The 27,211-nt window shown below is 37.5% G+C and overlaps 4 protein-coding genes across 5 annotated transcripts; 2 read left to right on the top strand and 2 right to left on the bottom strand.

Annotated features, from left to right (window-relative positions):
• The first annotated feature begins 6,515 nt into the window (after nucleotides 1–6,515).
• On the top strand, nucleotides 6,516–7,179 carry LOC121741448 (NDR1/HIN1-like protein 1). The gene has a single exon (XM_042134205.1). It carries the CDS (start codon nucleotides 6,520–6,522, stop codon nucleotides 7,177–7,179), a length of 660 nt encoding a protein of 219 aa, XP_041990139.1. The 5' UTR covers nucleotides 6,516–6,519.
• Nucleotides 7,180–8,555: 1,376 nt separating this feature from the next.
• LOC121811664 (NDR1/HIN1-like protein 1) lies at nucleotides 8,556–9,821 on the top strand. Its single transcript, XM_042212559.1, has 2 exons — nucleotides 8,556–8,831; nucleotides 9,233–9,821. The coding sequence occupies exons 1-2, from the start codon at nucleotides 8,616–8,618 to the stop codon at nucleotides 9,647–9,649; spliced, it is 633 nt and encodes a 210-aa protein (XP_042068493.1). The 5' UTR covers nucleotides 8,556–8,615; the 3' UTR covers nucleotides 9,650–9,821.
• An 811-nt stretch (nucleotides 9,822–10,632) lies between these two features.
• LOC121741426 (aluminum-activated malate transporter 2-like) lies at nucleotides 10,633–12,707 on the bottom strand. 2 transcript variants are annotated; one of them, XM_042134158.1, is made up of 6 exons: nucleotides 12,349–12,707; nucleotides 12,050–12,190; nucleotides 11,704–11,976; nucleotides 11,491–11,606; nucleotides 11,268–11,411; nucleotides 10,633–11,092 (listed from the first exon to the last, which is right to left on the bottom strand). In XM_042134158.1, exons 1-6 carry the CDS (start codon nucleotides 12,629–12,631, stop codon nucleotides 10,751–10,753), a joined length of 1,299 nt encoding a protein of 432 aa, XP_041990092.1. In that variant the 5' UTR covers nucleotides 12,632–12,707; the 3' UTR covers nucleotides 10,633–10,750. The 2 variants fall into 2 exon arrangements, with proteins under 2 accessions (XP_041990092.1, XP_041990093.1); XM_042134159.1 differs by having other exon boundaries at nucleotides 11,509–11,606.
• A 2,937-nt stretch (nucleotides 12,708–15,644) lies between these two features.
• Nucleotides 15,645–21,241, bottom strand: LOC121741425 (transcription factor LHW-like). The gene is made up of 10 exons (XM_042134157.1): nucleotides 20,356–21,241; nucleotides 19,323–19,511; nucleotides 19,132–19,213; nucleotides 18,973–19,014; nucleotides 18,823–18,882; nucleotides 17,088–18,734; nucleotides 16,900–17,001; nucleotides 16,655–16,795; nucleotides 16,449–16,574; nucleotides 15,645–16,363 (listed from the first exon to the last, which is right to left on the bottom strand). The coding sequence occupies exons 1-10, from the start codon at nucleotides 20,448–20,450 to the stop codon at nucleotides 16,184–16,186; spliced, it is 2,664 nt and encodes an 887-aa protein (XP_041990091.1). The 5' UTR covers nucleotides 20,451–21,241; the 3' UTR covers nucleotides 15,645–16,183.
• Nucleotides 21,242–27,211: the final 5,970 nt, after the last annotated feature.

The raw sequence follows: 27,211 nt of genomic DNA, 5'->3' as shown, positions 1-27,211 counted from the left end.
ACCAGACTCCGGCGGGGGAGCGGCCAACGCCGAGGGAGCATCGGCACCAGAACCACCAGACGAAGAGTGCCGACGGGGATAATAAATTTTGAACCGTTCACGGACAACTGTCGTCGGGCAGGCAGGGCGGTCCTCGGCCGAAGATGGGGATTTCGCTGGAGGCGCGCATCCACCAGAGATGGAAAGGCAAGTACATACACCAGTAGTGGTACAGATCACACAGCCGGCCACGACAGAAGTGGTGCTGGAACCATGAACCGGTGGGGGAGCACACATCGGAACGTGAGCAACGGGACCTCCACCAGAGATCGAAAGGCAAGTACATACACCAGTAGTGGTGCAGGTCACACAACCGGACCCGACAGGAGTGGTGCCGGAACCATGAACCGGCGGGGGAGCACACATCGGAACGTGAGCAACGGGACCTCCACCAGAGATCGAAAGGCAAGTACATACACCAGTAGTGGTGCATGTCATACAACCGAACTCGACAGGAGTGGTGCTGGAACCATGAACCGACGGGGGAGCACACATTGGAACGTGAGCAACGGGACCTCCACCAGAGATCGAAAGGCAAGTACATACACCAGTAGTGGTGCAGGTCACACAACCGGACCCGACAGGAGTGGTGCCGGAACCATGAACCGGCGGAGGAGCACACATCGGAATGTGAGCAACGGGACCTCCACCAGAGATCGAAAGGCAAGTACATACACCAGTAGTGGTGCAGGTCATACAACCGGACCCGACAGGAGTGGTGCCGGAACCATGAACCGGCGGGGGAGCACACATCGGAACGTGAGCAACGGGACCTCCACCAGAGATCGAAAGGCAAGTACATACACCGGTAGTGGTGCAGGTCACACAACGGGACCCGACAGGAGTGGTGCCGGAACCATGAACCGGCGGGGGAGCACACATCGGAACTTGAGCAACGGGACCTCCAACAGAGATCGAAAGGCAAGTACATACACCGGTAGTGGTGCAGGTCACACAACCGGACCCGACAGGAGTGGTGCCGGAACCATGAACCGGCGGAGGAGCACACATCGGAACGTGAGCAACGGGACCTCCACCAGAGATCGAAAGGCAAGTACATACACCAGTAGTGGTGCAGGTCACACAACCGGACCCGACAGGAGTGGTTCCGGAACCAGGAACTGGCGAGGGAGAAGGGTTAGGAGGGTTGCCGGAACCAGGACCCGGTGAGGGAGCGGGCGACCGCCTTTTTCGGAAGATTGTCCGGCAACGCCATGACGGGAATCAAGAGAAGAATGCACAAAACGCGAAACATCTTCGCCATGGAAGAGAGCGAGAGAAATTTTGAAATTTGAAAGTTGAAAGTTGAAATTTGAAATTTTGAAATTTGAAAAGCCGGTTCAAATATTTAAATAAAAACAAAAATTGCTTTGTAACGTAAATTGGACAGCTCAGATTGTCAAAAGAAATTAAAAGAAACACAAATCCTACTGCTATTATTGATAATCCGGTAACACAAATCATACTGCTAAGATTGATAATCCGGTAAAAACAAGCGAAAAGAAACACATCCTACGGCTATTATTGATAATCCAGTACCACAAATCATACTGCTAAGATTGATAATCCAGTCAAAACAAGCGAAAAGAAACACATCCTACGGCTATTATTGATAATCCGGTAACACAAATCATACGGCTAAGATTGATAATCAGGTCAAAACAAGCGAAAAGAAACACATCCTACGGCTAAGATTGATAATCCGGTCAAAACAGCGAAAAGAAACACGATCATATCGGCCAATGGGAAATCATTAAGTCAACCAAAACAAAAATTAAAAAAAAAAATTCTTACCAATACAAATATTTTTAAAAATTCAAAAAAACAATATAATTACATTATAATTCAAAAAATGACCGTTAGATCTAACGGAAAAACTTTAAAAAAATTTAAAAATAATATTGATCTCCAATATCATCCTGGATGAAGAGACTGAATATCGGAGGCTGAATAGCATCCTAATTCAATATAGGATATGAAAGACTGAAAAGGTGGTTTAAGAAAAGAAGTACCGGCGGGGGAGCACACATCGGAACGTGAGCAACGGGACCTCCACCAGAGATCGAAAGGCAAGTACATACACCAGTAGTGGTGCAGGTCACACAACGGGACCCGACAGGAGTGGTGCCGGAACCATGAACCGGCGGGGGAGCACACATCGGAACTTGAGCAACGGGACCTCCACCAGAGATCGAAAGGCAGGTACATACACCGGTAGTGGTGCAGGTCACACAACCGGACCCGACAGGAGTGGTGCCGGAACCATGAACCGGCGGAGGAGCACACATCGGAACGTGAGCAACGGGACCTCCACCAGAGATCGAAAGGCAAGTACATACACCAGTAGTGGTGCAGGTCACACAACCGGACCCGACAGGAGTGGTTCCGGAACCAGGAACCGGCGAGGGAGAAGGGTTAGGAGGGTTGCCGGAACCAGGACCCGGCGAGGGAGCGGGCGGCCGCCTTTTTCGGAAGATTGTCCGGCAACGCCATGACGGGAATCAAGAGAAGAATGCACAAAACGCGAAACATCTTCGCCATGGAAGAGAGCGAGAGAAATTTTGAAATTTGAAAGTTGAAAGTTGAAATTTGAAATTTTGAAATTTGAAAAGCCGGTTCAAATATTTAAATAAAAACAAAAATTGCTTTGTAACATAAATTGGACAGCTCAGATTGTCAAAAGAAATTAAAAGAAACACAAATCCTACTGCTATTATTGATAATCCGGTAACACAAATCATACTGCTAAGATTGATAATCCGGTAAAAACAAGCGAAAAGAAACACATCCTACGGCTATTATTGATAATCCAGTACCACAAATCATACTGCTAAGATTGATAATCCGGTCAAAACAAGCGAAAAGAAACACATCCTACGGCTATTATTGATAATCCGGTAACACAAATCATACGGCTAAGATTGATAATCAGGTCAAAACAAGCGAAAAGAAACACATCCTACGGCTAAGATTGATAATCCGGTCAAAACAGCGAAAAGAAACACGATCATATCGGCCAATGGGAAATCATTAAGTCAACCAAAACAAAAATTAAAAAAAAAAATTCTTACCAATACAAATATTTTTAAAAATTCAAAAAAACAATATAATTACATTATAATTCAAAAAATGACCGTTAGATCTAACGGAAAAACTTTAAAAAAATTTAAAAATAATATTGATCTCCAATATCATCCTGGATGAGGAGACTGAATATCGGAGGCTGAATAGCATCCTAATTCAATATAGGATATGAAAGACTGAAAAGGTGGTTTAAGAAAAGAAGTACCGTTAGATCTAACGGAAAAACTTAAAAAAGGTTTAAAAATCATATTGATCTCCATTACCATTACCATCCTAATTCAGTATCGGATCCTGAATATTGGAGGATGAACAACATCCTAATTCAATAACGGAGTTTTGGGTATTAGAATTGTTGGTCCATGAGATGTACTTACTAATTTACATTGATCATTTGATGTTCATCCAACGGGCTTCAAGAAGGTAGTTAACTTATTTGCTTACAATGTTATTTATATACATGTTTTAATGAAATTAACTATCGTTTATAGGCTGGAGAGGAAAACGTTATTCCCCAAGAGATTTGAGGAAAATGACATCACACTGGATGATTCTGGATTGGACTTAGTTCTATATATTAGAATTGGAATTAAAATGTAATATTTCCCTATATCAACAGTGTATGAAATAGCTTTAGTGTCTGTTATTATAACTTTGGACTGTACAATACAATTTAGTTTTTTTAACGTAAAGTAAAGTTGTAGATATAAATTCATCATAATTTGACTACTCTTGCATATATATTAAATTAATAATACTTGGAATCTATAAAAAAATATATCTGTGAAGTTTATTTACACGTAAAAACATTTTTTTAAGTAAGTATTCAGAAATGAAAACAAGTTATTAATATGTTCAGTTTGTTTTAGGGAACATGTCTACCAAAATCTTCCCTGATCGTTCCTCGAATGGCCTAGGAGATATTAATGGACCCCCAAGTTGGTTGGTGCCACGATCAAGCAACTCCGAAGCGGAGCCAACAGAACAAGCTAGCGCCACCTCCGAGCAGGTCACGTCTGCTGTAGATCCTCCTCAGCCAACCACGCTTCAGTCCAATCCTCCTCTAGTGATATCTGAGGTAACTCCTGAACCAGAACCTGAAAGTACACCTATTATTTCTGACAATGCTGGCATAGATGAAGTCACTGCCATTGATGGAGACACTGGTCGATACATTATTCCCCAACGCAGCACTCGAGCAATTCCACCTAAAAGATACAGTCCGGAGAAGATCGGAGCTAAAAACAGGTACTCAATTGCAAATCTCGCTAAAGCTAATCTCACAGAAATGGCTAAGGCATTCACAACTGCCCTGTATGAAGAAGAAGAAGAGATACCTCAAACAGCAGAAGAGGCTATGCAGATAACTCATTGGAGGAAAGCAATGATGGTAGAAATGAATGCCCTGATGAAGAGCGAGACATGGGATGTATGTGCCAAGCCAGAAGGTGTGCGAGCGGTAGGATGCAGGTGGGTCTTTACCATCAAAAGGAGACCAGATGGATCAATTGAAAGATACAAGGCAAGATTGGTAGCAAATGGGTACACTCAAACTTATGGAGTCGATTATGCCGAAACATTCTCCCCAGTTGCAAAGATGAACACTATCCGAGTTCTATTCTCCATTGCAGCCAACAAGGAGTGGCCTCTACATCCGTTCGATGTTACTAACGCCTTCCTACATGGTGAACTCTCTAAACCAATCTATATGGAAGCCCCACCAAGTTTCTCTGAAGACTTCAAACGTGGACAAGTATGCAAACTCAAGAAGACGTTGTATGGATTGAAACAGTCACCTCGAGCATGGTTTGAGAGATTCACCGAAGTAATGAAGAAGTACGGGTATAAACAGAGTAACTCTGATCACACTCTGTTCTTGAAGAAGAAGGGAGAAAAGATCACCTGTCTGATCATTTATGTAGACGACATGATCCTCACCGGCGACGATGAGGAAGAAATCAAACAGTTGAGGCAGAACCTGTTTTCAGAATTTCAGATGAAAGATCTTGGACCACTGAAGTATTTTCTGGGAATAGAAGTACTAAGATCAAAAAAGGGAATTTTCATTAGCCAGAGAAAGTACGTCCTCGACTTGCTGGCTGAAACTGGAATGTTGGACTGTAAGCCAGCTGATACTCCTATGGTACAAAATCATGGGCTACAGATAGTAGAAGGAGCAGAGCCTACTTATCGCACAAGGTACCAACGCTTGGTTGGAAAGCTGATTTACTTGTCTCATACTAGACCTGACATCGCATATGAAGTGGGAGTAGTGAGTCAGTTTATGCACAAACCCCAAGAAGCTCATTGGGAAGCAACATTGCGGATTGTTCGATACCTGAAGGGAACTCCGGGACATGGAGTGATGTTTAAGTAGCATGGTCATATGGACATATATGGATTCACAGATGCTGATTGGGCTGGAAACCCAAATGATCGAAAGTCAACCGCATGATATTTCACATTTGTTGGAGGCAATTTAGTCACCTGGCGAAGTAAGAAACAAAAAGTGGTAGCCTTGTCGAGTGCTGAGGCAGAGTTTCGAGGAATCAAGAGTGGGTTGGCTGAGATCCTGTGGCTAAAAAAGCTAATGACCAAGTTGGAGTTGGTGCCCTCTGGACCCTGCAAACTATTTTGTGATATATTAGCATATCCGAGAACCCAGTACATCATGACCGGACAAAACATGTTGAAGTTGATCGACACTTCATCAAAGACAACATTGAAGCAAAGGTGGTGGAACTACCGTTTGTCAGATCAGAAGACCAGCTGGCTGATATTCTCACCAAAGTTGTGGACTCCAGAAGTTTCCATGAAGTACTGGGCAAGTTAAGTATGGACGACCTCCTTACTTAACTTGAGGGGGGGTGTTGGAAAGAAATCACAAGTAAATATATATAATAAGATTGGGGGAATCAAATCACAAGCAAATAATGGAGAAGATGTGGAATTAATTGTAAACTACCGAGAATATGGTAATTAGATTTAGGGCAGATCATTCCTTATTTGTATAGCTTCTCCTTCTATATAGCCGGCTGTAAATCTTTGTGGAATGCAAGTTGAATAAAACTCGAACCATTTCAACACCTAAAATAATTTAACAAGTGATAAATTATATAGCCGTATATTATTTTTTCGAATATTATTATGCAATTCTGAATTTTCTATTTTGATTTATCTTTTTGAATTTTCAAGTTTGGTTTTGTTCCAATTTTGACTTGGGTAGGCTCAACATTTTAGATAAAATAATTTTTTGATTTAGTTTGATTTTAAAATAAAAAATCGAACAAAAAACCGAATACTCACTCTCGTTATCAGTCTACTATAAATAAGTAGTACACAAACACATGCACACACAATCACTCATCTCTCCACACCAAAACTCTAATTCCCTCCACCATGTTCAACTTCGCCCCGGCCCCCTCCCCCGGCCCCGAACCATCGGACGCGGAAAAAGAGGCCAAGCTCAACAAACTCCGTCACCGGCGCCTGGCCACCACCCTCGGCCTCTTCCTCCTCCTCCTCTCCTTCGTCCTCGTCCTCTGGCTCCTCCTCCTCCCCTCCAAGCCCACCTTCACCCTCCAAGACGCAACCGTCTTCGCCTTCAACCTCTCGTCCGCCAACGCCCTAACCACCACCGCTCAGGTCACCCTCTCCGCCCGCAACTCCAACGGCCGCATCGGCATCTTCTACGACACCCTCGAGTTCTTCGCCGTCTACCGCGGCCAGCAGATCACCGCCCCCGCGCAACTCCCGCCGGCCTACCAGGGAAGAAAAGAGTCCGCCGTCTGGTCGCCGTTTCTGTACGGCGACGCCGTGGGGCTGGCGCCGGAGATCGGCGTGGCGCTCGGGCAGGACCTGGTTGCGGGGACGCCGACGGTTAATGTGATAGTTCGGAGCAAGATTAGGTGGAAGGTGGGGACGTTTGTTTCCGGCGGGTACCATTTGTATGTGAATTGCCCCGCGATTATGAACTCCGGCGGCCGGAGAAGCGGGATTGGCGGCGGTGAGGCGGCGATTACGTATCAGTTTTTTTTGGATTGTCGTGTTGATGTGTGAGGGTTTATGGACTCATTTTGTACTTTATTTTTAATTTAATTTCTTTTTTCGACGGCGGTTTTCATTTCTCGTCCCTTCCATCTCATACTTTCTTAATATAACTGCCTAAAAATGTGATGTCGTTTTGATTGATATCGATAGTTGTAAAATCATAACAAATAAATAGGTCTGATTGCAAAGTACGAAGAAATTAATAAGAAGCAGCAAAACACATCCATTTGTTACTTTGGCATAAAATGTAATGTTGTTTAATTTGATTGACATTAATTCGAAAGCGCAACGTAAATAAGTTACATTGTGTTATCACAAAAATCTTTGTTAGTTGTTAAAGCATAATAAACAAATAGTCTGGTTTGCAAAATAAAAATAAATTAATACTATTAACTTACAGGAGGATTTTCAAGCTACGATATAAAATCAAATTTTTTTAAAATTATGAAGTTTCAAACAAATTATCCTTTTGCCTTAAGTACTAGTATATAGTATGCTCTAGGAAATATTCAGTCCACCATTATGACATACCCATAAGAACTGCGTCAATTCATTGTTTGATTCATAACTTACTTACTAATTGTAGATAAAATGTAGTTATAGCTTTTATTTATTAAGTTAGGTAACGAATTGGTATGTATGATCATAGATAAAAAAATATATAGAAATAGCTTTTATTACCAGCCTATTAATAAGAAATTAAGAATATAGCTATATATGTAGTCTCAAGTCTGACTACATATATATGGTGTATATTGAAAGTGATTCCATATATCGAATGGCAGGTAACATTACTATATTAATATTGTTATTAGTTCACAACTAGAAATGGGCCCTACAAAAATTCTTGAATCTTGAAGCCTTTGAATTCAAGCATATGCCATGAAAAAGAGATAAAGTTTCACTATGAAATACTACATGAATTCGTATATTCCATATCCCACTTCATACTACTAATCCTAAATGCATTTAAGATGTATTCATCCAAAACCACAACTCTTGAGCCATGCAAATGGCTTACATACATAAGCAATTCACAACAAAAATACTTGGTTGTTTAGGTGTAATGAAAACAAGTTATTTTCTTTATAAGCAAACGCCATCTTTTAATTAACTTATCGGTAATGACGTTCACATGTGTTTTTCCAACTATCATATTTTATACAATTGCACGAAAAATCAAATATATTCAAATTTCATAATTATTCCAACTGAGTTCTAAAGTTTTAGTATAAAACATAATTTGATCAAATACCAAGCCTTTTCCAATAAGCACATAGTCTAAAAACACTTCAACTAACCTCAACTACCTCTAATAATTTGTAACCACAACGTCACTATAAATAACACATCTCATGCACATACAAATCTCTCATCTCCCCACTTTCAATCAAAACACATAAACCTCCAAACCAACTTCCACCACCACAACAACCGCCGCCGCCATGACGGCCAAGGACTGCGGCCATGAAGACGACGAGCGCAAGAAGCTCCACCGCCGCCTCCTCACCGCCTCCCTCGCCTTCCTCCTCCTCGTCCTCTTCCTCATCCTCCTCATCTTCCTCATCCTCCAGCCCTCCAAACCCGCCTTCCTCCTCCAAGACGCCACCGTCTTCGCCTTCAACCTCTCCACCGCCAACACCCTCACCACCACCATACAGGCATGGACCGATCTAACATATACTCCCTCCGTCCCGCACTACTCGCACTTATTTCCTTTTTGGGCGTCCCAAGTTACTTGCACTCTTTCCATTTTTAGTAAAAAATTTCACCTACAGCCGTCATTTTTGACTTTCCTATACACTCATTCCTTAATCTCCGAGCCAAAAAGGAAATGAGCGAGTAGCCCGGGACGGAGGGAGTACATAAATTATTTACTATATCAAATTTATTTATTTTAATTTCTTACTATTAATACTCTTAAATTTTCTTCACATATACATAAATTATTTACTACTATAAAATTTATTTGTTTAAATTTCATACTAATTTAAAACACTTCAAATTTTCCTATGCATACTTTTTGCCTCTCTCTCCGTATAAATTCTTGGCTCCGCCCCAGGTAACCCTTGCCGCCCGCAACTCCAACCAGCGGATCGGGATCTACTACGACCGCGTGGACGTCTACGCGGCCTACCACGGCCAGCAGATCACGCTCCCCACGCTCCTCCCGCCGACATACCAGGGCAACAAGGACTCCGCCGTGTGGTCGCCGTTTCTGTACGGCGACGCCGTGCCGGTGGCGCCGGAGCTCGGCGTGGCGCTCGGCCAGGACCAGATCGCCGGCACGCTCATGGTGAACATCAGAGTCCGAGGCAGGATTAGGTGGAAGGTGGGGACGTTTGTCTCCGGCGGGTACCATTTGTATGTGAATTGTCCGGCGTTTATAAACTCCGGCGGGCGGAGTGTCGGGATCGGCGGCGTCGGAGAGGTGGCGGTTAAGTATCAGTTGATTATGGGTTGCCATGTTGATGTGTGATACTAATTGTATCTTAATATTTTAATTTGAACTTGTTAAGAAAAATCATTAAATTTGAACTTGTTCGTAATTATTTCATAACATATTTTTTGGTGAAATTGTATACGAAACACGACAGTCGTAGAAACATCGTGGATATGATGTCCAATAATTTATCGATCGATTGTTATCAGATTATTTATCGAATGTTGATGTCCAATAATTTATCTATCTAGTCAATCAAGTAGATATGATGCATTTTTCAATCACTTTGATGATTAAATCTTCGATTAGAAGTATTCTATATATTGGTACGTAAAAAATAAAGTTAACCGTGGATAGTGTAAAGCCAAAGGAAAACAACGTTGAATGACTGATTGACATTTTTTATGTTTGTTGACATATCAAGAAAATATATCAATATTGAATATTTGATCCAAATTCCCTATTTCGATCTGTCCAAGAATTTTGTGGGGTAGAATGTGACACATTCGAAGCCTGAAAATATTAGAATGTGTGCAAATTGATGATTTCAATTTCGAGCATATTTTTAGGATCACGTTCAGAAAAAACATTGGAAATCGGAACTGTGAAGAGTATTGATCATATATGGTTATTAAATAAAGAGGATTAGTCATGATATGTGTGAGATTATTGCAAATTCAATTTAAGGATAGATGATAATTATCTATTTACAATTTAATCTTTTCAACTAAAATGTTTCTTGAGCTAATTATCATAAACAAAGAAAAGTTTGAAAAAACAAAATAATTTCAGAGTTTTCAGAACTCGAACTCCAAACCTATTTTTGTTAAAACTTGTGTGTCGGGATTATTTTTTAAGTAGAGAGTTTTTCAAACCAGATCTGAAATTACTCAAAAACTTGATCATCAAATTTTGGTTGCAAAAATATTGAATAAAAAAGTAAATAAATACTAGTACAATTATTTAATGTCAAATATCTCGAAATCGAGTTCATTCGAAAATTTCTGTTATTTAAAAAAAGTAGTGTGTTTTTCTTGAACTAAAATAATTTTGTCAAAAAGAAAATTTTGATCTAAAATAACTCCTCCACACGCCATAAAAATTTGCTAATGAGCTTCGGCAGAAAATTCAATTTCCTTAATCAATCGCAACACTCAAACTCGGAATTTCCGCCATTCTACTCTTGAATTTCGCCATCAAACTGAGCTCCTTCACCGCATCACCAATCTGTTCCACGCTGGAAATCGTATCGATCATCGCCGCGGCAACAGGTATTATTTGCAGAACATCGCTTTGATCTCCCCAAACACCCGATCTCAGCAGAGATTTTAGATTTCTCGACGCGATTTTTAGGTTTTCGATGTGTGGACTAGCTGATGATGGCTCCGTCATTGTTTCTATTGCCCATGCCAGCTCTTTCAATGCTTTTGTAGATTCTGTAAATGCCTCTTTGATTGTGCATTTGATTTCTTTTGGTGCCTGTAGTTGTGGCAAAAACAAAACAGTACAAGTATGTTATTTGAGTTAATTTGACGATCAATTTATGAATGAATGATGTACTGATTTGTGCATGTGCAGTTATGTGTTTATTGGTAACGGTAATTTTTGAGGTGTAGCATAGTAGAATGTAAAAAAAGAAATGTTTGAGATATACTTGAAATTTGGAGTTTAAGTAGCCGTTGATTGGTTCAAGTCGGGAGGCACACTGCCTTGTTAAGTTTCCAATTCTGAGGTATTGTTTCCATGGGTGGCGAAACATGAACTGACCATGCCCTGGCTCCCATCTGGCTAGATCGGCCTGCAAAGGGGACATCGCTATCAAAAAATGGAAGATTCGCAGTTAAAATGCGTGTAGTCTGAGAAGTTGTTTCATTCACCAAGGTTTCTTCCTTGACCTTTGAATCGACAATGATACTGTCTAGGTTGATGATAGATGGCTTTGTTATCTCTATCTCTGCATCACACGACGTTTTGAAACACTGATCCAGGTGTCCTGTGTTGAGAGTAATAACAGAGTGATCCTGTCAGGAATCAGTCCAAGAATGGACTATGATGGTGTCTGTATTGAGTGATGTAATATGGTGGAATACCTTCCAAGAAATTTCCAAGCTGGCTTATGTTTTGAGCCACGTATTTGTGAAGATCTTCACCGGCCCACATAGGGCGGAAGAGGATGCAGATGGCCAGGCTAGTTGATGCACCGATGACTGTGGTAACGAGCCTTGCTTGAGCCAAGTTTAGGACATTATTCATTCTAAGACCAGATATGGAAACCAGGATAAATGACAAGATGAATATAAGCACTCCATAGTCATATTTGGCCTTCACGTTGTGGAAGAATCGCACGAAAGTCATGGCTACAGCTGCAAAGGTACATGTTATATTAGTAATGGGATCAGGAACTTAAGGGGTTGTATCTTTCTTAATGAATTTTACCTTGTATGAATACAAATAGTCCAATCAGATACGGTTCGCTTCTCTTCCCAGTTAGGATGGCTAAGTGTTGAGCTCCAATAGCAAGAGCAGCAGCTGCTAAGGTTGCTAATCCTTGGTTCAAGCATTTTCCAATTGTTCCACCTGATACAACATATATGCATTAGCCGTTTAGGTTTTTTCCTAAGCCAAGTAGCATGTGACATTGCCTAATATTTTGGTCTGTGTTAGTATATTGGCTACGCTTTTGATATGTTTAATACATAGGGTTATGCTTTAGTTTAAGGAATATGCCAACATACCAACTGTGAATTCAAAGACAACCACCACGGTCATGACAGCCAAAATTGCAGATGCACCAAGGTTATCATACATAGGCTGGAGGTAGTACAACAATGATACTAATGTTACTGTAACTCCGACCTTGAGGGAATGAATCAATCTTCTTGGATCTTCCTCTGCTACCTTTATTGCTCGCCTAGCTACGTCACATAGTTTAGCTATGGGCTTAGATGGAATGTCTCTAAACCATAACCATCCCCTTTCGAGAATGCTCGGATTCTCTTGTTTTTCTGGCCCCGTCATTGTTGGCTAATGGATAATACTATAACTGGCTTTTCATGGAATGGAGATACGAAGCTGGCTCTGCAATGAGAGTGGTATGGATTGAATTACTTATATAGGAGCATAATGCATAAAGGAATATGACCATGTAAGAATTGGTTCATTTAGTGAAAAGATGAGGCTGCTTTAGCTAGATGATCGAAGTGGTGTTTCATAATTTTCCAATAAACAGCATCTGAAGGTTTCCATACTCATCAACCCTCCCATGTGGTGACTGGTGAGGTTTCCATACTCATCAACTCATCAGTCCTCCCCTTCCCCTGTGTCTCAAGATCAATACTAACTTCAGCATCTGAAGGTTTTTTCTGGCTTAACGCATCTAATTTTACTGAAAACTACACATCAAAAGTAGCGCATAGATGCTGATTTGTTATGAAAATGCTCCTTATCTGCTCAATCCCAAGTATAATCAGGACTCTGCCTTATGAGCCCTTGAAATAGAATATCTGCAGCTCCAACAGCAACACATCTTAAAAGTTTATCATGCATGTTGTTTTCAGTCATGCGTCATTCATTTCTCTTGCCCGATACATCTACTGTGTATCCTCTCCTCCAGATTACGTCTGAGTTTGAAATCAGTCTGCACCATTAGTTCCAGTTGTCATGCAGCAGCATCTAGCTCTTGTACTTGGAGAGATCATTTCAACTTTTCAAGAACCTGATTAGACCTTAAAGTTCAACATGCTTTATGTCTCTTGCCCTTCTCTAACCTTTATTATTTTTATGTTTTTTGTCATCTAGGACTGAGAAGAGCTCTGGAAAGTTGAAATGCGAAGAAATAAGAGCAGAAAACCATCTGTCTAACTTGTCAAGTAAGCACATAATTAAAGATGAATTTTGTGTTATTAGTGATAAGATATATGGTGGTGAACCTGATTCCTGCTTGGTCTATATTTGCCTTGCTGAAGTGCTAATAAACATATAAAATTCTTGCATAATGTCCAGTGTTTGAAATGATAAAAGAGCAGCTCTCCCTCCTCACTAGGGATGTCAATCGGGCCGGTCCACTAGGTTTCGGGCCAACCCTACTCGGGTTATGGGTCAATCGGGTGCGGGCTAATCGGGTTGAGATTTTTTCAGGTTATAAAAGTTCAACCCTAACCCTAAACGCTCGAGTTTCGGGCTGGCCCAGCGGGTTAATCAGGTTGCTACCGATAAAATTAACATGCGATCAATCCAATAAATAATGACGAAAATTAGTTATATTTATAAAATATAAATATTTAATTATGATAAATTTGAGATATATACTTAAACTCAAACACAAACATGATCAAATACTAATATTTGAGATTTGTGTAAAATAAAACATAAATTTAAATATTTTAAAGCATATTTTAAAACATGTTTTACAAATTTAAATATTTATTAATGAATTAGAAGTTTCTAATTTATTTATTTATTATTATATTAATAAAAAATTAATATATAATTTATATATTTAATATAAAATTGAATGTAATTTTTTTAGTTATCTATATTATAAAAATAATCAATGAAAGTGTCCAATTAGGAGTCAAACAAATAGAACAATAGAAATTTTATCGGGTTTTCGGGTCTGTCCCTAACGGGTTGCGGGTTAATCGGGTGCGGGCTAATCAGGTTGTAATTTTATTAGGCTAGAAATTTTCAACCCTAACCCTATAAATTTGGCGAGTTATTCAGGTCAGCCCACGGGTTGCGAGCTGCATTGATATCCCTACTTCTCACAATTTAAGGATTTAATGTCCTATAAATCATAAATGTCTGTCCCTTTCATGTATAATTAGACTGATCTTTAGGGTATTTGATGCAGTTAATTTCAGCAGATATAGTGCTCCTCTCACCCAATAACTTCTCTATATTGTGCATATTACTCCCTCCGTTCCCTCATAGTCGAGTTATTTTTCCATTTCGAGAAGTTCCCTCATAGTTGAGTCATTTCCAAATATAGTATTTTTTTCTCTTTTTTACTTTCCTCTCTCTTACTTTATTCTCTCTACTTTATTCACTTTTTACTTTATTCTCTCTTACTTTCCGCTTCAACTATGAAGGAACGGAAGGAGTATTTTATTTGATACGACGTTATGAAAACGTATTTATGACCCATCCAAGTCAAAATAAGCTGAGAGTAGAGAAATTAATTAGTAGTAATAAGCTGAGAGTACACTAAATTTGTTATTGTTGTTAGACAATTTATTAGTGCAAGGTTTCATTATGAGTGAATGTTATATCCTTGGTTTCTTCATTGATTTGAGCTCTTATTCTGGATCTGTTTATAAATCAATTTTTAGTAATTTTTCTATTTTATTGATAAAAGTAGTGCAAAAATCGAAACCTACCTAATGGTAACCCCTTAGAGCATCTCCAAGGAGGAGGGTATATAGAACATGTATCATATATTTACCTTCTTAAAAAGGAAATATACCCTTTTAAAAAGCAATAAACTCCAAAGGAAAAATGTGCTATATAGAAAGGAAAATTATTTTTCTAAATAAAAAAATAGTACAAAATGCCTTCCAAAACATAAAAGTATAATACCTTATCAAATACTTTTTCAATTGGAGAATGATTTTTTTTGAAAAGAAGACAAATATGACAGTTATAAGATTTTGCGTGTCTATCAATGGAGAGGTAAAAATACTTTTTCTAAAAGGTAAGTATAATACTTCTCAAATGTCTCTTTCCTTAGAGAATGATATTTAATTAAAAAATAAAGATAAATATGCTAATTATATGACTTTACCTCTCTATTTATCATCTCTATTTACCTCTTTCCTTAGAGATGCTTTTAGCTATGATTATCAATATATTTAAGTATGTGGATTTTTTCAATTTATTTTCCTTTTTTGCCGGGGTGGTCATGTGGAAAGCTCATGTTAGAGAAACGGCGGTTCTGGCTGCCATCCACGATCATGTTCAAAATAAATTTCAATTGTGTAAAATAGTACAAAATAAAAATTATGTAGGACAGGCTAATATTAGAACGCATTGGTGGAAATCGAATACAAATTCTACTACGAAACTCGCCAAGGGCGTTTGCCATGTCCAGCAGAAAATAACACCACCATGCAGCAGTTTACAACTGGCTAGGAGAAAACAAAGACATACTACTACTTTGTAAGCAAATGAATCCACAATTCTGACATAAACTAGAAAAGAAAAAAAAAAGTAAAGAAACACAGTTCCAGAATCCACACCTTGTCCCTAATCAACACAATCTCTCATGCTTAATACCAATATACACTAAGCAACAACCAAAAGCTCCAAACCAGTTTGATCTTTTCCCCCTCTCATCCATCCAATTAACTTAAAGCCAAGCCTCACGAAGTCTAGTAATCACCATTTTTGTATACACTACAATGCTACGAGTAGTTCTTGTTTCTTTGGAGCATCATTTTACCTACTGGTTTAGTCTTGGAAGAGAAAGCTAGCTCTGCTGCTGAGGTTTTTGTTTCTTTTGGAACATGTTAGTCATGGCGAAGCTTCTGGGTTGTCTGCTCGCTCTTAACACGTTCGGACCAGGTGTGGCCGTCACTGCAAGCTACGGGATCTAGCAGTCAAGGGAACTGGGGCTGCGTGGTGGAACTGCTGTGGTATTAGGGTGTTGTCGTTGTTGATGCCATTCGGTTGAGGTGTGCCTCCTTTTGAGCTTTGCTCCAAGAGACGGACTAATGAGATGAAGATTTCCATCCTCGTCACATCCCTATTCGCCTGTTAGAAAAGAGAAGTTGACAGGTTATTAAGGCGACTTCAAGAAAAACAGAATGGGCTTATATCCTTGGCTTGAAATACGAACCTCTACAGCAAATCGTGCCCAAATCTTGTCGTTCCGTGTCTCCATGACTCCCTTTAGGATGGTTAGGCCGAGTCCTCTGATGATGTCTGCTATTTCTAGAAACAGACCGCGTTCCTCACAGAGCATCTATTCGTGAGAAATGGAACAAATATATGAGTTCGTGATGTGTATAACTTCAAGCTTAGAACCAAGGACGGCTGTGTTACCTCAACTAGCATTTGTCGAGGCTGATTGAGATCCTCAACTATTATCGGGCAGACCATAGATTGTGAACCTACTTCATACGCCCACGTAGCTCCTCCTTCAAAGTTGTCTTTCAAAAGCAAACCTCCATCCTTGCTAATAATCTGAGACGTAAAAAGGCTGAAGAATGTAAATATTTTGCATACTCAATCCATGGGGGGAAAGAAATAGGTTGTCAACTTGAAAAGTTTGAAATAGCAGTTTGGACCTTAGACTCTCCAGTTTGCTTTAGCTTGTCTGCGTGTTTCGTGACACTTTGCAAGAAAAGCATGTGTTTGATGGTGCGTTCGAGTAAAGCATCAATGCTACACTGTTAGCAAAACAAAAGTGTTAATGCCACAAACACATCACAAAATCATTAAGATTTATACCCTCTACAGTGATAGTGTTTATTACCTTTGCCCCATTTGGCACGATTTCTCTAAGTTCCTTGACGCGATCTTGGATCATTTGGCGATCTTTTGGCCTAGGCCTCGGACTTTCTCCAGGTTTAAGACGCTTCCGGTTTGTTTTGCCCGTTTCATCCGGCTTCTTGGAATGTCCAGTGGACACACTGTTACTTGCCTTTGGTTTTTGATCCTTCTCCATCCATGAGCTTATCTGTGACCCGTAAATGGAACTTCCTTGGGAATATGATCTTGATTCTTCCTTGGAGTTGGAGGACCCATTTCTCAACGAGCAAGAACCCACTGCTCCTACCTTTGCCAGATATTTAGGGACACCAAACAATTCTCCCTTCAATTGGTCAGAGATCCCAAATCGGCCATAAGGAAGTGAACCACTGGGTGTGGAGGCACTGCTCATATTTGTTAACGTCGTTCTGCAGGAAACATTATCGTCCATGCTCTGCTTACTACAAGGTCGAGCCTTAGAAACCACGGCCTCCAAGAGATGGTCGGAGGGGAAAATCCCACTCTCTGAGTTTCCTTGGCTGGCAGAACATGCTTCTGAAGAAGCAAGGCTCTTCTTAGGTGGCAGATTACTTTTATTATCCCAATTTATGGCTGATGCATCACTCAAACTACTATTCCAGCAACTACTAAACAGTTTATTCTTGAAATCGGCCCCCAAAACATCGAACAAGTCATCCCCCCCTGATTCAGTTTGGACGCATACATCATTATAACTGGAGTTATTCACATAAGGAATCTGACCTCCAGAAATAAGCTCAGCCATATTTAGATGCTCAGCAAACTGAGGCAGAGGCATATCATGGCCGTGATTTGGATGCCGCGCCATCTCACCCTTGCAGTCGTTCAACTCACCCTGTCCGAACCCATTGTTCACGTGGTGAAGTCTGCTGTCGGAGCTATAAGCAAGCGAAGAATTAGATGTGAAACAGTCAACTGAATTAGAGTTGGAAGGCTCCACATTATGAAGCTTCTCATTCTTATGCAAACTGGCAACGGCTGATACTGGTTTACTGTTGCTCATGGCGCCATTGACTCCGACTGATGAGTGAATGACTGAACCATCAGAACAGTAAATCGAGCCCGAATTCGCAACTAGTGGCTGCAGGACCTCATTGGGGGCACTAAAATGGTCCTGGCTGCTGGTAGTGGACACCACCTTCTGCTCAGCGCCTCTTATTGTGCCGTAGTTAAAAGTAGGCAAGCTGCTCGAAAGCAAACCTAGAGCAGACCTCGGAGCGTGCAGAGGGGTATTTAGGTTCTTCCACATCTCGGGATTCGAAGGGATAACCTCAGCTTTTGCAACACCATTTGTGAATTGGTAGTTGTGGTGCCTAATCCCATCATGGTTTGAGTTTGAGGTTTCATGCGCGGTACCACTTGACTTGAGCCCGTATTGGATTTTTCCAGCCAAGGCGAACTGGTTCGGGTTCCCTGGGTAGTAGAAAGAGTCGAACGAGCATGCATTCGACTCGAGAGACAATCCTCCAGAAGTGAAATTCCCCACCGGAACCCCAATTCTTGGAGTGTCTTCTTTTGCTTCATAATTTGGTGATATTAGTGCACCAGATACATATCCTAGCTGAAGTATCAATGATTTTACATCATTGATAAACCCCAAATTCTCCATTATCTGATGAAAAAAGACTTTGATTTAGATCATATGATCCCTAATCGAAAACCATTGGAGCAATACGAGAATATGCAGCAGAACAACTTACAGCCATGGACGAACCAAACTGCACAACGCCATGGGGAAGAACCGGAATAACTGCTATTGTCTGATCAAGAAGAGAAACATGTATCAAGAACCCGATTTTGGTTATAAATTGGAAAAAGAAATCAAGAAACAGCTAAACATACTATTTTACCTGCATACCAGCTGAAAACCGTTGGCACACCTCTTTCACAACCTGCAAAAGGAGGTTCAAATATTCAGTATTTATTAACCTAAAACCCGCCGGAGCTTCAACAAGTGCTCGCCTTCTCCAATCAAATCAAGAAGGCGAGCACCATATCCCATATCATACCTCCGGTGGATGAGAGTCTCCGCAGTAATTCTCAGATAGGATCCACTGATGGCTTCCCGTAAACGCAACCCTTCCAACTAACCTGAGGTGAAAACCGCACAATGTTTAACTAAGGTTTAAAAGGAACTACTACATTTACACCATCAAGCACTAAATCAGGACTTTTACTAAGTATTTTTCAATGGCATTACCCTTCTCCTACAATATTAACATGGTTGTCCATCATCATCTTGTTCACAAGCAAATGCACCCTGTCCCCTGCTTCTGCAGAGATCCAAGAGGCGTTGTAGTCATCAAGAGCAGCAGCATCTGCATTCTCTTTCCCCGTCTGCCCGGAGCACGTTGCAGCCTCGTAGTAGCATTCTTCCCAAATCAAAAGCCTGTAAGAGCAAAGGTAAGTTCACTATCAACATTCTAACATTTTTACCACCAAAATATGTGAATTTGCTGCTTATGAAGAAGAGTACACAGATGCAGACAAGGGCAACATCAGAATCCAAGAAACTGGCTGTTGTTATAACATGAGAGAAGCTATCATCAACTAAAACAAAAACCTCTTTAATTTTTTACTGCAGTGAGATTCTACAAGACAATAGAACTAACCAACCAGAAAACTCCAAAATAACAGAAAATGAAAGTTATTGCACATCAGATCACACAGCAAGAAGAGAGAGGTGGAGGTGAGAGAGAGAGACACCCATATCTACTAAATCTGCTAAATGTCAAATCAAATCTTGATTACCAATTAACTAGCCAACTTTTACCAGACACAAAACAAATAATTGTGGATCAAACAAAACACAATCTTTTCAATTTAGTCAAGGGAAATGAAATCTTGTGGGAAAAAGGAGTTTATCTTGATGTACTCAGTTACTAGCATTTGGCTTATTCTTATTCAGGGAGAAAATGAAAGATCCATTATGTGAAAAAAAATAAAGATCTCTTTTTTTCTCTTCTTTTTTTCTCAATCCATTATCAGTAGTCCTCACAAAACTCCAAGAGGAAGAGAATCACAACACGCAACTGAACAAAAGCACAAATTAAGAATTCACTGAAAAATACATCAAAATTCCTCCATTTGGAATTTTTTTCATAAGAAAAATATAAAGAAACAACCGAAAAAAATGATTCACCAACTGTTGGAAAAAAGAACTCTTTATATTGATTATTAATCAAAAAGGGGGAAAAGGGGAAGAAAAAGATGTGATTTTTAACAAAACTTACTTGGGGTTTTGGCAGCCAATCTTCCAGAAAACAGCATAAGACCACTGATTAACTCCACAAAGAGTCTTCAAACCCTCTTTCAGCAAATACCCCATCGCAGCTGCTTTTAATTCCTTTAAATGGAGCAGTGCAAAAAGGTGCAGAAATTCTTCTTTTCCTTGTTTTTGTCTGTGTGTGTGTGTGTTTGGATGGAGATTCACTTAATGAATGTTGAGCTGTGTGTGAGGACAGAAGGTGTTTGTGATAATTCCTCACAGAAGGGGTGAAGAAAAAGGGATTCTTGATTTTTCAATCTCTCTACTTTAGCCTAACTTCCTCTGCAAGAGCCACGCCCAGCTTGTTTAGTTCTCAAACCACCACTCCTTTTCCTCTCTGGATCCAAGCTTTCAGCAATCACTCGCTCGCAGGCCATTTTAGAGAGAGAGGGAGGAGAGAAAGAGTAGAAGAATAAGAAGTATGAAGAGAGAGATAGAAGAAAAAGACTGTTCTTTTTCCCACTTCTAGACAAACAGAGAGAAACACTACACTATCCCACAAGCCTTAAGCTCACAGTTAACGGCAACGAAAACATTCTCCATTGCAAAATGCAGCTGAAAATGTTGATTTCTTGGATGGAATTTGGGTTTTAGGGAATAAAGATGGTGTTTCTTGAAGGAAAGGATGGATTTTTGCAGGAATGTTATGTCACTCTGAAGTGTGTGTGTTGAGTGTGTGAAAATTGGGAGCTTGAGTTTTTTTTGGTTATGTGATGGGGTCGAAGTGTGGAAGAATGATGGTTTTTATGTGATGCTTTTGCTTTCTCTCTCTCTCTTTCTTTTTCTATTTCTCTTTCCTTTTTGTCACAGCAGAGGAGGAGATGATGGGGGCAGTGTGCTAAAATGCGCCATTATGATTAACCAATGAGAGGTGGGTGATGGAAACAGGCCCTGAGTTTGGAGGGAATTGCCATGGTTGCCACTGGCTTTGGGGGGTGGGGATATTGGGGGTGGGTTTTTTGTCTGCTTTTTGTGTGTTTTTTTTTTCAACTAAATTCATGGGGAGGCAGTCAGAATTTTGTATCTGTATTTTGGAACTGTTGTGAAGAATCTTTGGAATTTTTGTTCAGTCAAAAATTGTCTTCTATTCAATATATTCGGTGATGCATTTGTGTGTTTTGGATTGTTTAAATGTGTTATAAAAAATAATTTAATTAGAGCTTTGTTTAATCCAGGAAACGAAATTTGAAGGACGGAAGTCGAAGGTAAATATATCTTGTGTGTTAAGATTTGTTATAGAGAAAATGAAATTAAATGACAAATAAATTTATGGATAAAGTCAAATAAATTGAACAAGAAAACGTGCACAAAATTTGAATCATGGCTCCACTCATATAAATGAAGCCAAGATGCTCTAAGCCCGAAGGTCAATTTCTTGAATTGGACAATTTTTTTAATAAGAAAAACACAGTTAAATTAAATCCAATAAATACAATGGCTGAGACAGTGAAATATTGTTTAAAAATTTAGGAATAAAATTTTAAGTAAAGCAATGAATTGGTTTTATATTGGTTTCTCGATTCAACGAGTTTTGGTATCGTACTTTTATAATTAGTTTCAATGTAAGAAAATAATTCAGCACCAGATAGTAAAACGTCAATTGGCAAATTGAGTCGCTATTTTTATAAGAACACTTAAATTTAGGTTTGAAACTAAGCTATAATAGATTTGATTACATTTTATTTGGAATGAAATTTAGCCAGCTTCACTAAATCATGGGATGGGGAAAAAGACCTTTTTCCCATAACTTGATTACATAGAATAATTAAACCATAAATCATAGTACGATAATTCCAACTCTGCCCCTTAGATTTAGATGTGAGGTCAGATTCAGAAGTAGAATTCAGAGATTCAGAAGTTGTACCCTCGAAAAAAGCTTTATTGCCCAATAGTGGAAGTTGCTGTCCCACCCCAAAATACCCAATATACCCTCCACTCTCTTTCTCTCTCTACAAAAAAAACACGAGTCTCTCTCCACCGCAGGATCTGTGTCGGGTCAGGACCACGGGCCCACTGGGCCCATGACGCTATTCTTTTGTCACTTCGTTTACTTTTTATTTTTTTATTTGGAAAATAATTATCTTTATTTTGCTTTTTTATTTTAATTATCAGGTTGGTAAACTAATTTTTAGAAAATTAAATAAATATGGGGAAGTCAACAGTCTTATGTTTTCTTAATTTTGATTCACACTTACTCTATTATTTTTGGTGATGGATTATTTTTAATTTTATGATTAGGTGTGTGTAAATTGACTTGCATGGTATATATAAGTAAATAGTTATAGTTGAACAAATCGTGCATTGATGCAGTTTATGTGTTCATTTAGTTGAGGGGATATGTATTCTTATTTAGTGAATTTATTGGAGGGTTTATATTAAAATTATTGTGTTTGGATTAGTTTAATCATGAGTAAGTAAATCATACTTACGTCATAACGACTGATTTGTTTTTATTAAAAAGGACTATTGAACTTTTGAGAAAATGAATTAATATTTTGAAGTATAAATAATTTACTTTTGCAATTTTTACGATGCGATGTGATTGTTGTTTTTTTAAAGGGGTTTTCAGTTCATGATAGAATTATGTATAAATGAAAGGCAATATGAATATTATATTTGATCAGTAAAAATATTCAAACTGCATAAACTATTTTTAAAATAGAATTTGCTTAAATGTTACTGAGTCATTGTAAAAACCGTAGCCAATTCAAAGTATAATAAAACCAATTCTGCTAGCAAATCAAGGGGGCATAAATAATTATAACTGGAATACTGTATATTGATAGAAACATGAAAATAAAATAACAAATCTGACTTGATTGTTTTTGTAATTGACAAAATTAATGATATCAATAATAATTATGAAGTGTTAGAATCAAAACTAAATGTGTAAAATAAAATGAAATAGATACTACTCTTAAATTATTAATCGTGGACTAGTTTAACATTTTTTTAATATTAAATCGTTTGAAAAAATCGTAATGAAATCAAAAACTGAATTAAAATTAAAAGTATGCAAACTATGATGAAATTAAATAAATTGATTAATTATACATATAATTTTTTTCACTGTATATATGTCGCTTTTTTATTTTATCATTATTAGGTTTCTCCACAATAATGATGGAGACTTCCAAGTGGCCCTTTTATGCCAAATGATTAGATGGGCCAAGAATTTTAATTCTTCATTTTAATAATTTTTATGCAATTTTTCCTTCTTTTTCTTTAAATGTTGAAGCACAAACAACTTCGTGCTCACTTAACTGATCCACAACATTATTTCTTGAAATTTAATGCTAAAAGGGTTTCTATTTTTGTTGCATAATTCACTTATAACCTATTTCCTAATCTTAATTAAGATGTAACTCTGTAAGTGGAAAAGATGCAACCTTTAGGAATTTTGAGGACTTTCCCTTCTTTTTCTATTTATGTTATTGTCAACTATGAAAAATCATCATATTTTTACAGATAGTTAGTTTGTTTTTATCTAGTTAAGTAGTGATATTATTTCATGATATTGATTTGTACAAGTGTAAAAAAAATCCATATACTATATACTATGACTATGTATATATGTGAGTGTGTGCTTACTATTGATAATGTCATGCTTACAACATGAATAAGCTAATTGCATGTGCTGACATGATTAATCGATTCTAGTAAAACTAATTTTTCATCAACAAAAAAATTGGGGACAACACTTAATTATTACTCACTTCCTTCTTTGTTTGGGCATAATTAAATTCCACAATAGTGACAAATTTTATAATGTCCCCTATTTTCTTGGGAGGTACAAAGCATATTTGCTTTGAGCCCCTAAACACCTATTTTCATCCTACTTATATTTCCAACCTAAATTCCCACACTTTATTGAGTCTTTGATATTTAATGTGCAAAACAATATTCTCTCTTTTTATATCTGGGAGTATGAATTATACTTTGTTCGTTAGAACTAGTTTTTTTTGCCATTTTAAAATCGTCCCAATTAACAGACTTTTTTTTATTTTTAGTGACAATAAGTTCATCCTCATTAATACAACTTATTTTCCAACAATAACCGAAATTCATGTCAGGTCAAAAATAACCGAAATTCATGTCAGATCAAAAAAAACCTATTAAGTTGCGACAAATGCATTATGTATCATCGATGAACACATTGTTATATTTTTCAAATAAATAAATTAAGTAGTGCTATTTAGTCATAACATATTCATTTTATGACTAAATATGGAGAAGATTATATATGTAAATTGCATTAGTGCACACTCATGTGGAGTATTATTTATGCAATTATATCAATATTAAATCACCAATATATCATCATTATGGTAGCATATTTTCATTTTATTTTTGTACATATGAATGGTCATAGGTGGTCCAATGACAATTCCATTTGTGTCCCCTTAAGGGTATGATATGTTTGCCTTTCCAAGGCTTTGTCATTGTGGCTTTTGGGCAACATTCATACAACGTTTTGTGTCTTTTCTCAATGCCCTATTTTTACATACTAAGACCAACCTAACTAGTAGAGTAGGCATCCCCACTACAAACACAAGAATATAATCTTAATTCATAAAATAATGAAGTAAAAGAGAACAAGAAATATGAAAGATTAAAAGAGTTTTTTTTTTGTCAATAAAATAAATGATTTACTTATCTTTAAATATCATAAAAAATATGCTACTATGACTTAATTATTATGGAACGAATTGAGAAACTACTTTGTAGACAATACTAAATTTTTAGTCTAGCTAAGTCGAGAACTAAAATCATTTGCTAATTATATGCATCTCTGCTAATATTGGTGCAACTATAAATATCTCTTCGGTTAATCTTATGCTATATTGTGAATATTTTTTCCATTATGATATGCATTACTTATGCTATGATAATTGATAAATATATGTGGGCGGTTGTAAAATGTTGAAATTTAAATATTACTCTTCTACTAACTTGTAGAGAGACAAATAGTAGATAGATAGTAGTACTCCAGTAAATTAAAATATCTGATGATAATGTTAATTATTTAAATCAATACTAACATCGAATTCTATAATTCTATTCTTTTGCTGTTCTTCATAGTACACCAGGTTAAATTACAGACTCTCTGACAGTGATTAGCTGACAAATCCAGTTTTTGTTTGCACTTTTTATTTCTTTTTCAATTGAAAGAATCTTAATATACATACGTAATAGTAAAATAAAATGTATTGTCATAGATAGGTGTGTCAAATAGTGATGCTTCTATTATACTTCTACTAAGACTGCATACAGGGAAGATATAACAATTTATTGTGAACAAAGATAGTAAAATATATTCCTATTGATAAATGATACGAATAAATGATAAGTAGTATATTCATATTTACAAACCTAAAAGTCACACTTTACTAGATTATTATGCCAATAAACTCTATTTTGGCCGATTCTACTGTGTATGCTGAGCACGTGTTGTGGTGGTGATTTAGGCTTCATTTAGTATTTTTCGTATAATTTAAGATAAATTAAATTTATTTATTTGCTTAATTTCTTTTTGGTTACTTATGTTTATTAGTTTCAAAACAATTAAATATATTTATTTGATTTTTGTATTTTTTATTTTAAATATACATTTTTATATATTTAATCATTAATTTTTTTGTTTAGAATTAAATTTGTATTTTATTTCTGATCTTTTAAATTCGAAAGATTTAAAAGATAATTAAACTTTTTAAGAGAAGACTCACTACGATTGATCTGTGTTGTCATGTGTGTGGTATGAGATAATGAATAGCAAAAATAGAATTCGATACGATTGTAGATGCTCTAAAACTTTGAACTCCCGGCTATGAATTTACATGCATATTCAATGGTTTATTTGAATATTCATGGAAAATAGTACATTCTCTCGATCAAAATAAAGAAAGTTTGGGGAGAAGGCATAAAAAGATGGAGCACTAGTTGGATGCACATGAGTTAGTGCACCTTTTTAAATTTCTTGCTATTTTTTATTTAACCTAACTGCAAAAATAAATCTATTTTTATTTACTTATTTTAATTTTGTATTCTTGGGAAGTCGTGTGAGTCTGTGAGATGCATATAATATAATATCCTATTATTCGACAGAGGTGATATATTTATCTATATTGTTTAATAAAACAAGATCAATTTTATGTTTGTTTTTTGTATATAATATTTCAAAACTTTTGAATTTATATGTAATGAAATAAACTCACATCCCACTCCCAGTCAACAGTGAAACAAGTTTTTCGTTAAATTTTGTTTATTTTATATTTTATTGACCCAAATCTAGAAAAAAGTACCATTTGATTTCTAACATGAATTAAATAAAAGAGGCTTTTTCTAACTGAAAAAAGTGAAGATTCTTGGTTGTTTCAAGTTTCTTCCTATTGGTGCAACAAAAGCTTCACACCATATTATATTTATATTTAGCTTATACTATTAATCACAACGTTTGTTAATGGTTTATTATTAAACTAATAACTAATTCAAACTTAATTACTTTTATATGTAACTCGTCATATAATTATTTAATAAAATATATGAATTACTCTAAGAAACCAAATAAAAATTAATTAGCGAGGTTAAACCATCTAATGTTCACAACTTCAAATGACGAATTTAAACTCCATTTATCATACCTACTACTCAATCATATATATAGTCACTGAAGATATCAACAATATTTATCTCTAAAAATATATCTATAGTAATTATATACTCCATCATAATTATCTTTAAAATTTATTTTAGTTCAAATTTATTTAAATTATTTAGGTAGTGGACCACCCAAAATATATTGCATTCACCTAAATTTCAAA

This window comes from Salvia splendens, chromosome 7, assembly GCF_004379255.2.
Source record: "Salvia splendens isolate huo1 chromosome 7, SspV2, whole genome shotgun sequence".
Taxonomy (NCBI): Eukaryota; Viridiplantae; Streptophyta; class Magnoliopsida; order Lamiales; family Lamiaceae; genus Salvia; species Salvia splendens.
The sequence above is the reverse complement of the archived record's forward strand: the minus strand, read 5'-3'. Positions and strand labels throughout refer to the sequence as shown.

Coding starts and splice junctions, on each gene's coding strand:
- LOC121741426 (XM_042134158.1), bottom strand. CDS start 12,631: ATGACGGGGCCAGAAAAACAAGAGAATCCGAGCATTCTCGAAAGGGGA. Junction 12,191..12,348: donor TGTCTTTGAATTCACAGTTG/GTATGTTGGCAT, acceptor ATGTTGTATCAG/GTGGAACAATTGGAAAATGC. Junction 11,412..11,490: donor AGGTCAAGGAAGAAACCTTG/GTGAATGAAACA, acceptor TCCCCTTTGCAG/GCCGATCTAGCCAGATGGGA.
- LOC121741425 (XM_042134157.1), bottom strand. CDS start 20,450: ATGGGGTATTTGCTGAAAGAGGGTTTGAAGACTCTTTGTGGAGTTAAT. Junction 19,015..19,131: donor GAGACTCTCATCCACCGGAG/GTATGATATGGG, acceptor CTCCTTTTGCAG/GTTGTGAAAGAGGTGTGCCA. Junction 16,575..16,654: donor CTCGACAAATGCTAGTTGAG/GTAACACAGCCG, acceptor TCTCACGAATAG/ATGCTCTGTGAGGAACGCGG.
- LOC121811664 (XM_042212559.1), top strand. CDS start 8,616: ATGACGGCCAAGGACTGCGGCCATGAAGACGACGAGCGCAAGAAGCTC. Junction 8,832..9,232: donor CCCTCACCACCACCATACAG/GCATGGACCGAT, acceptor GCTCCGCCCCAG/GTAACCCTTGCCGCCCGCAA.
- LOC121741448 (XM_042134205.1), top strand. CDS start 6,520: ATGTTCAACTTCGCCCCGGCCCCCTCCCCCGGCCCCGAACCATCGGAC.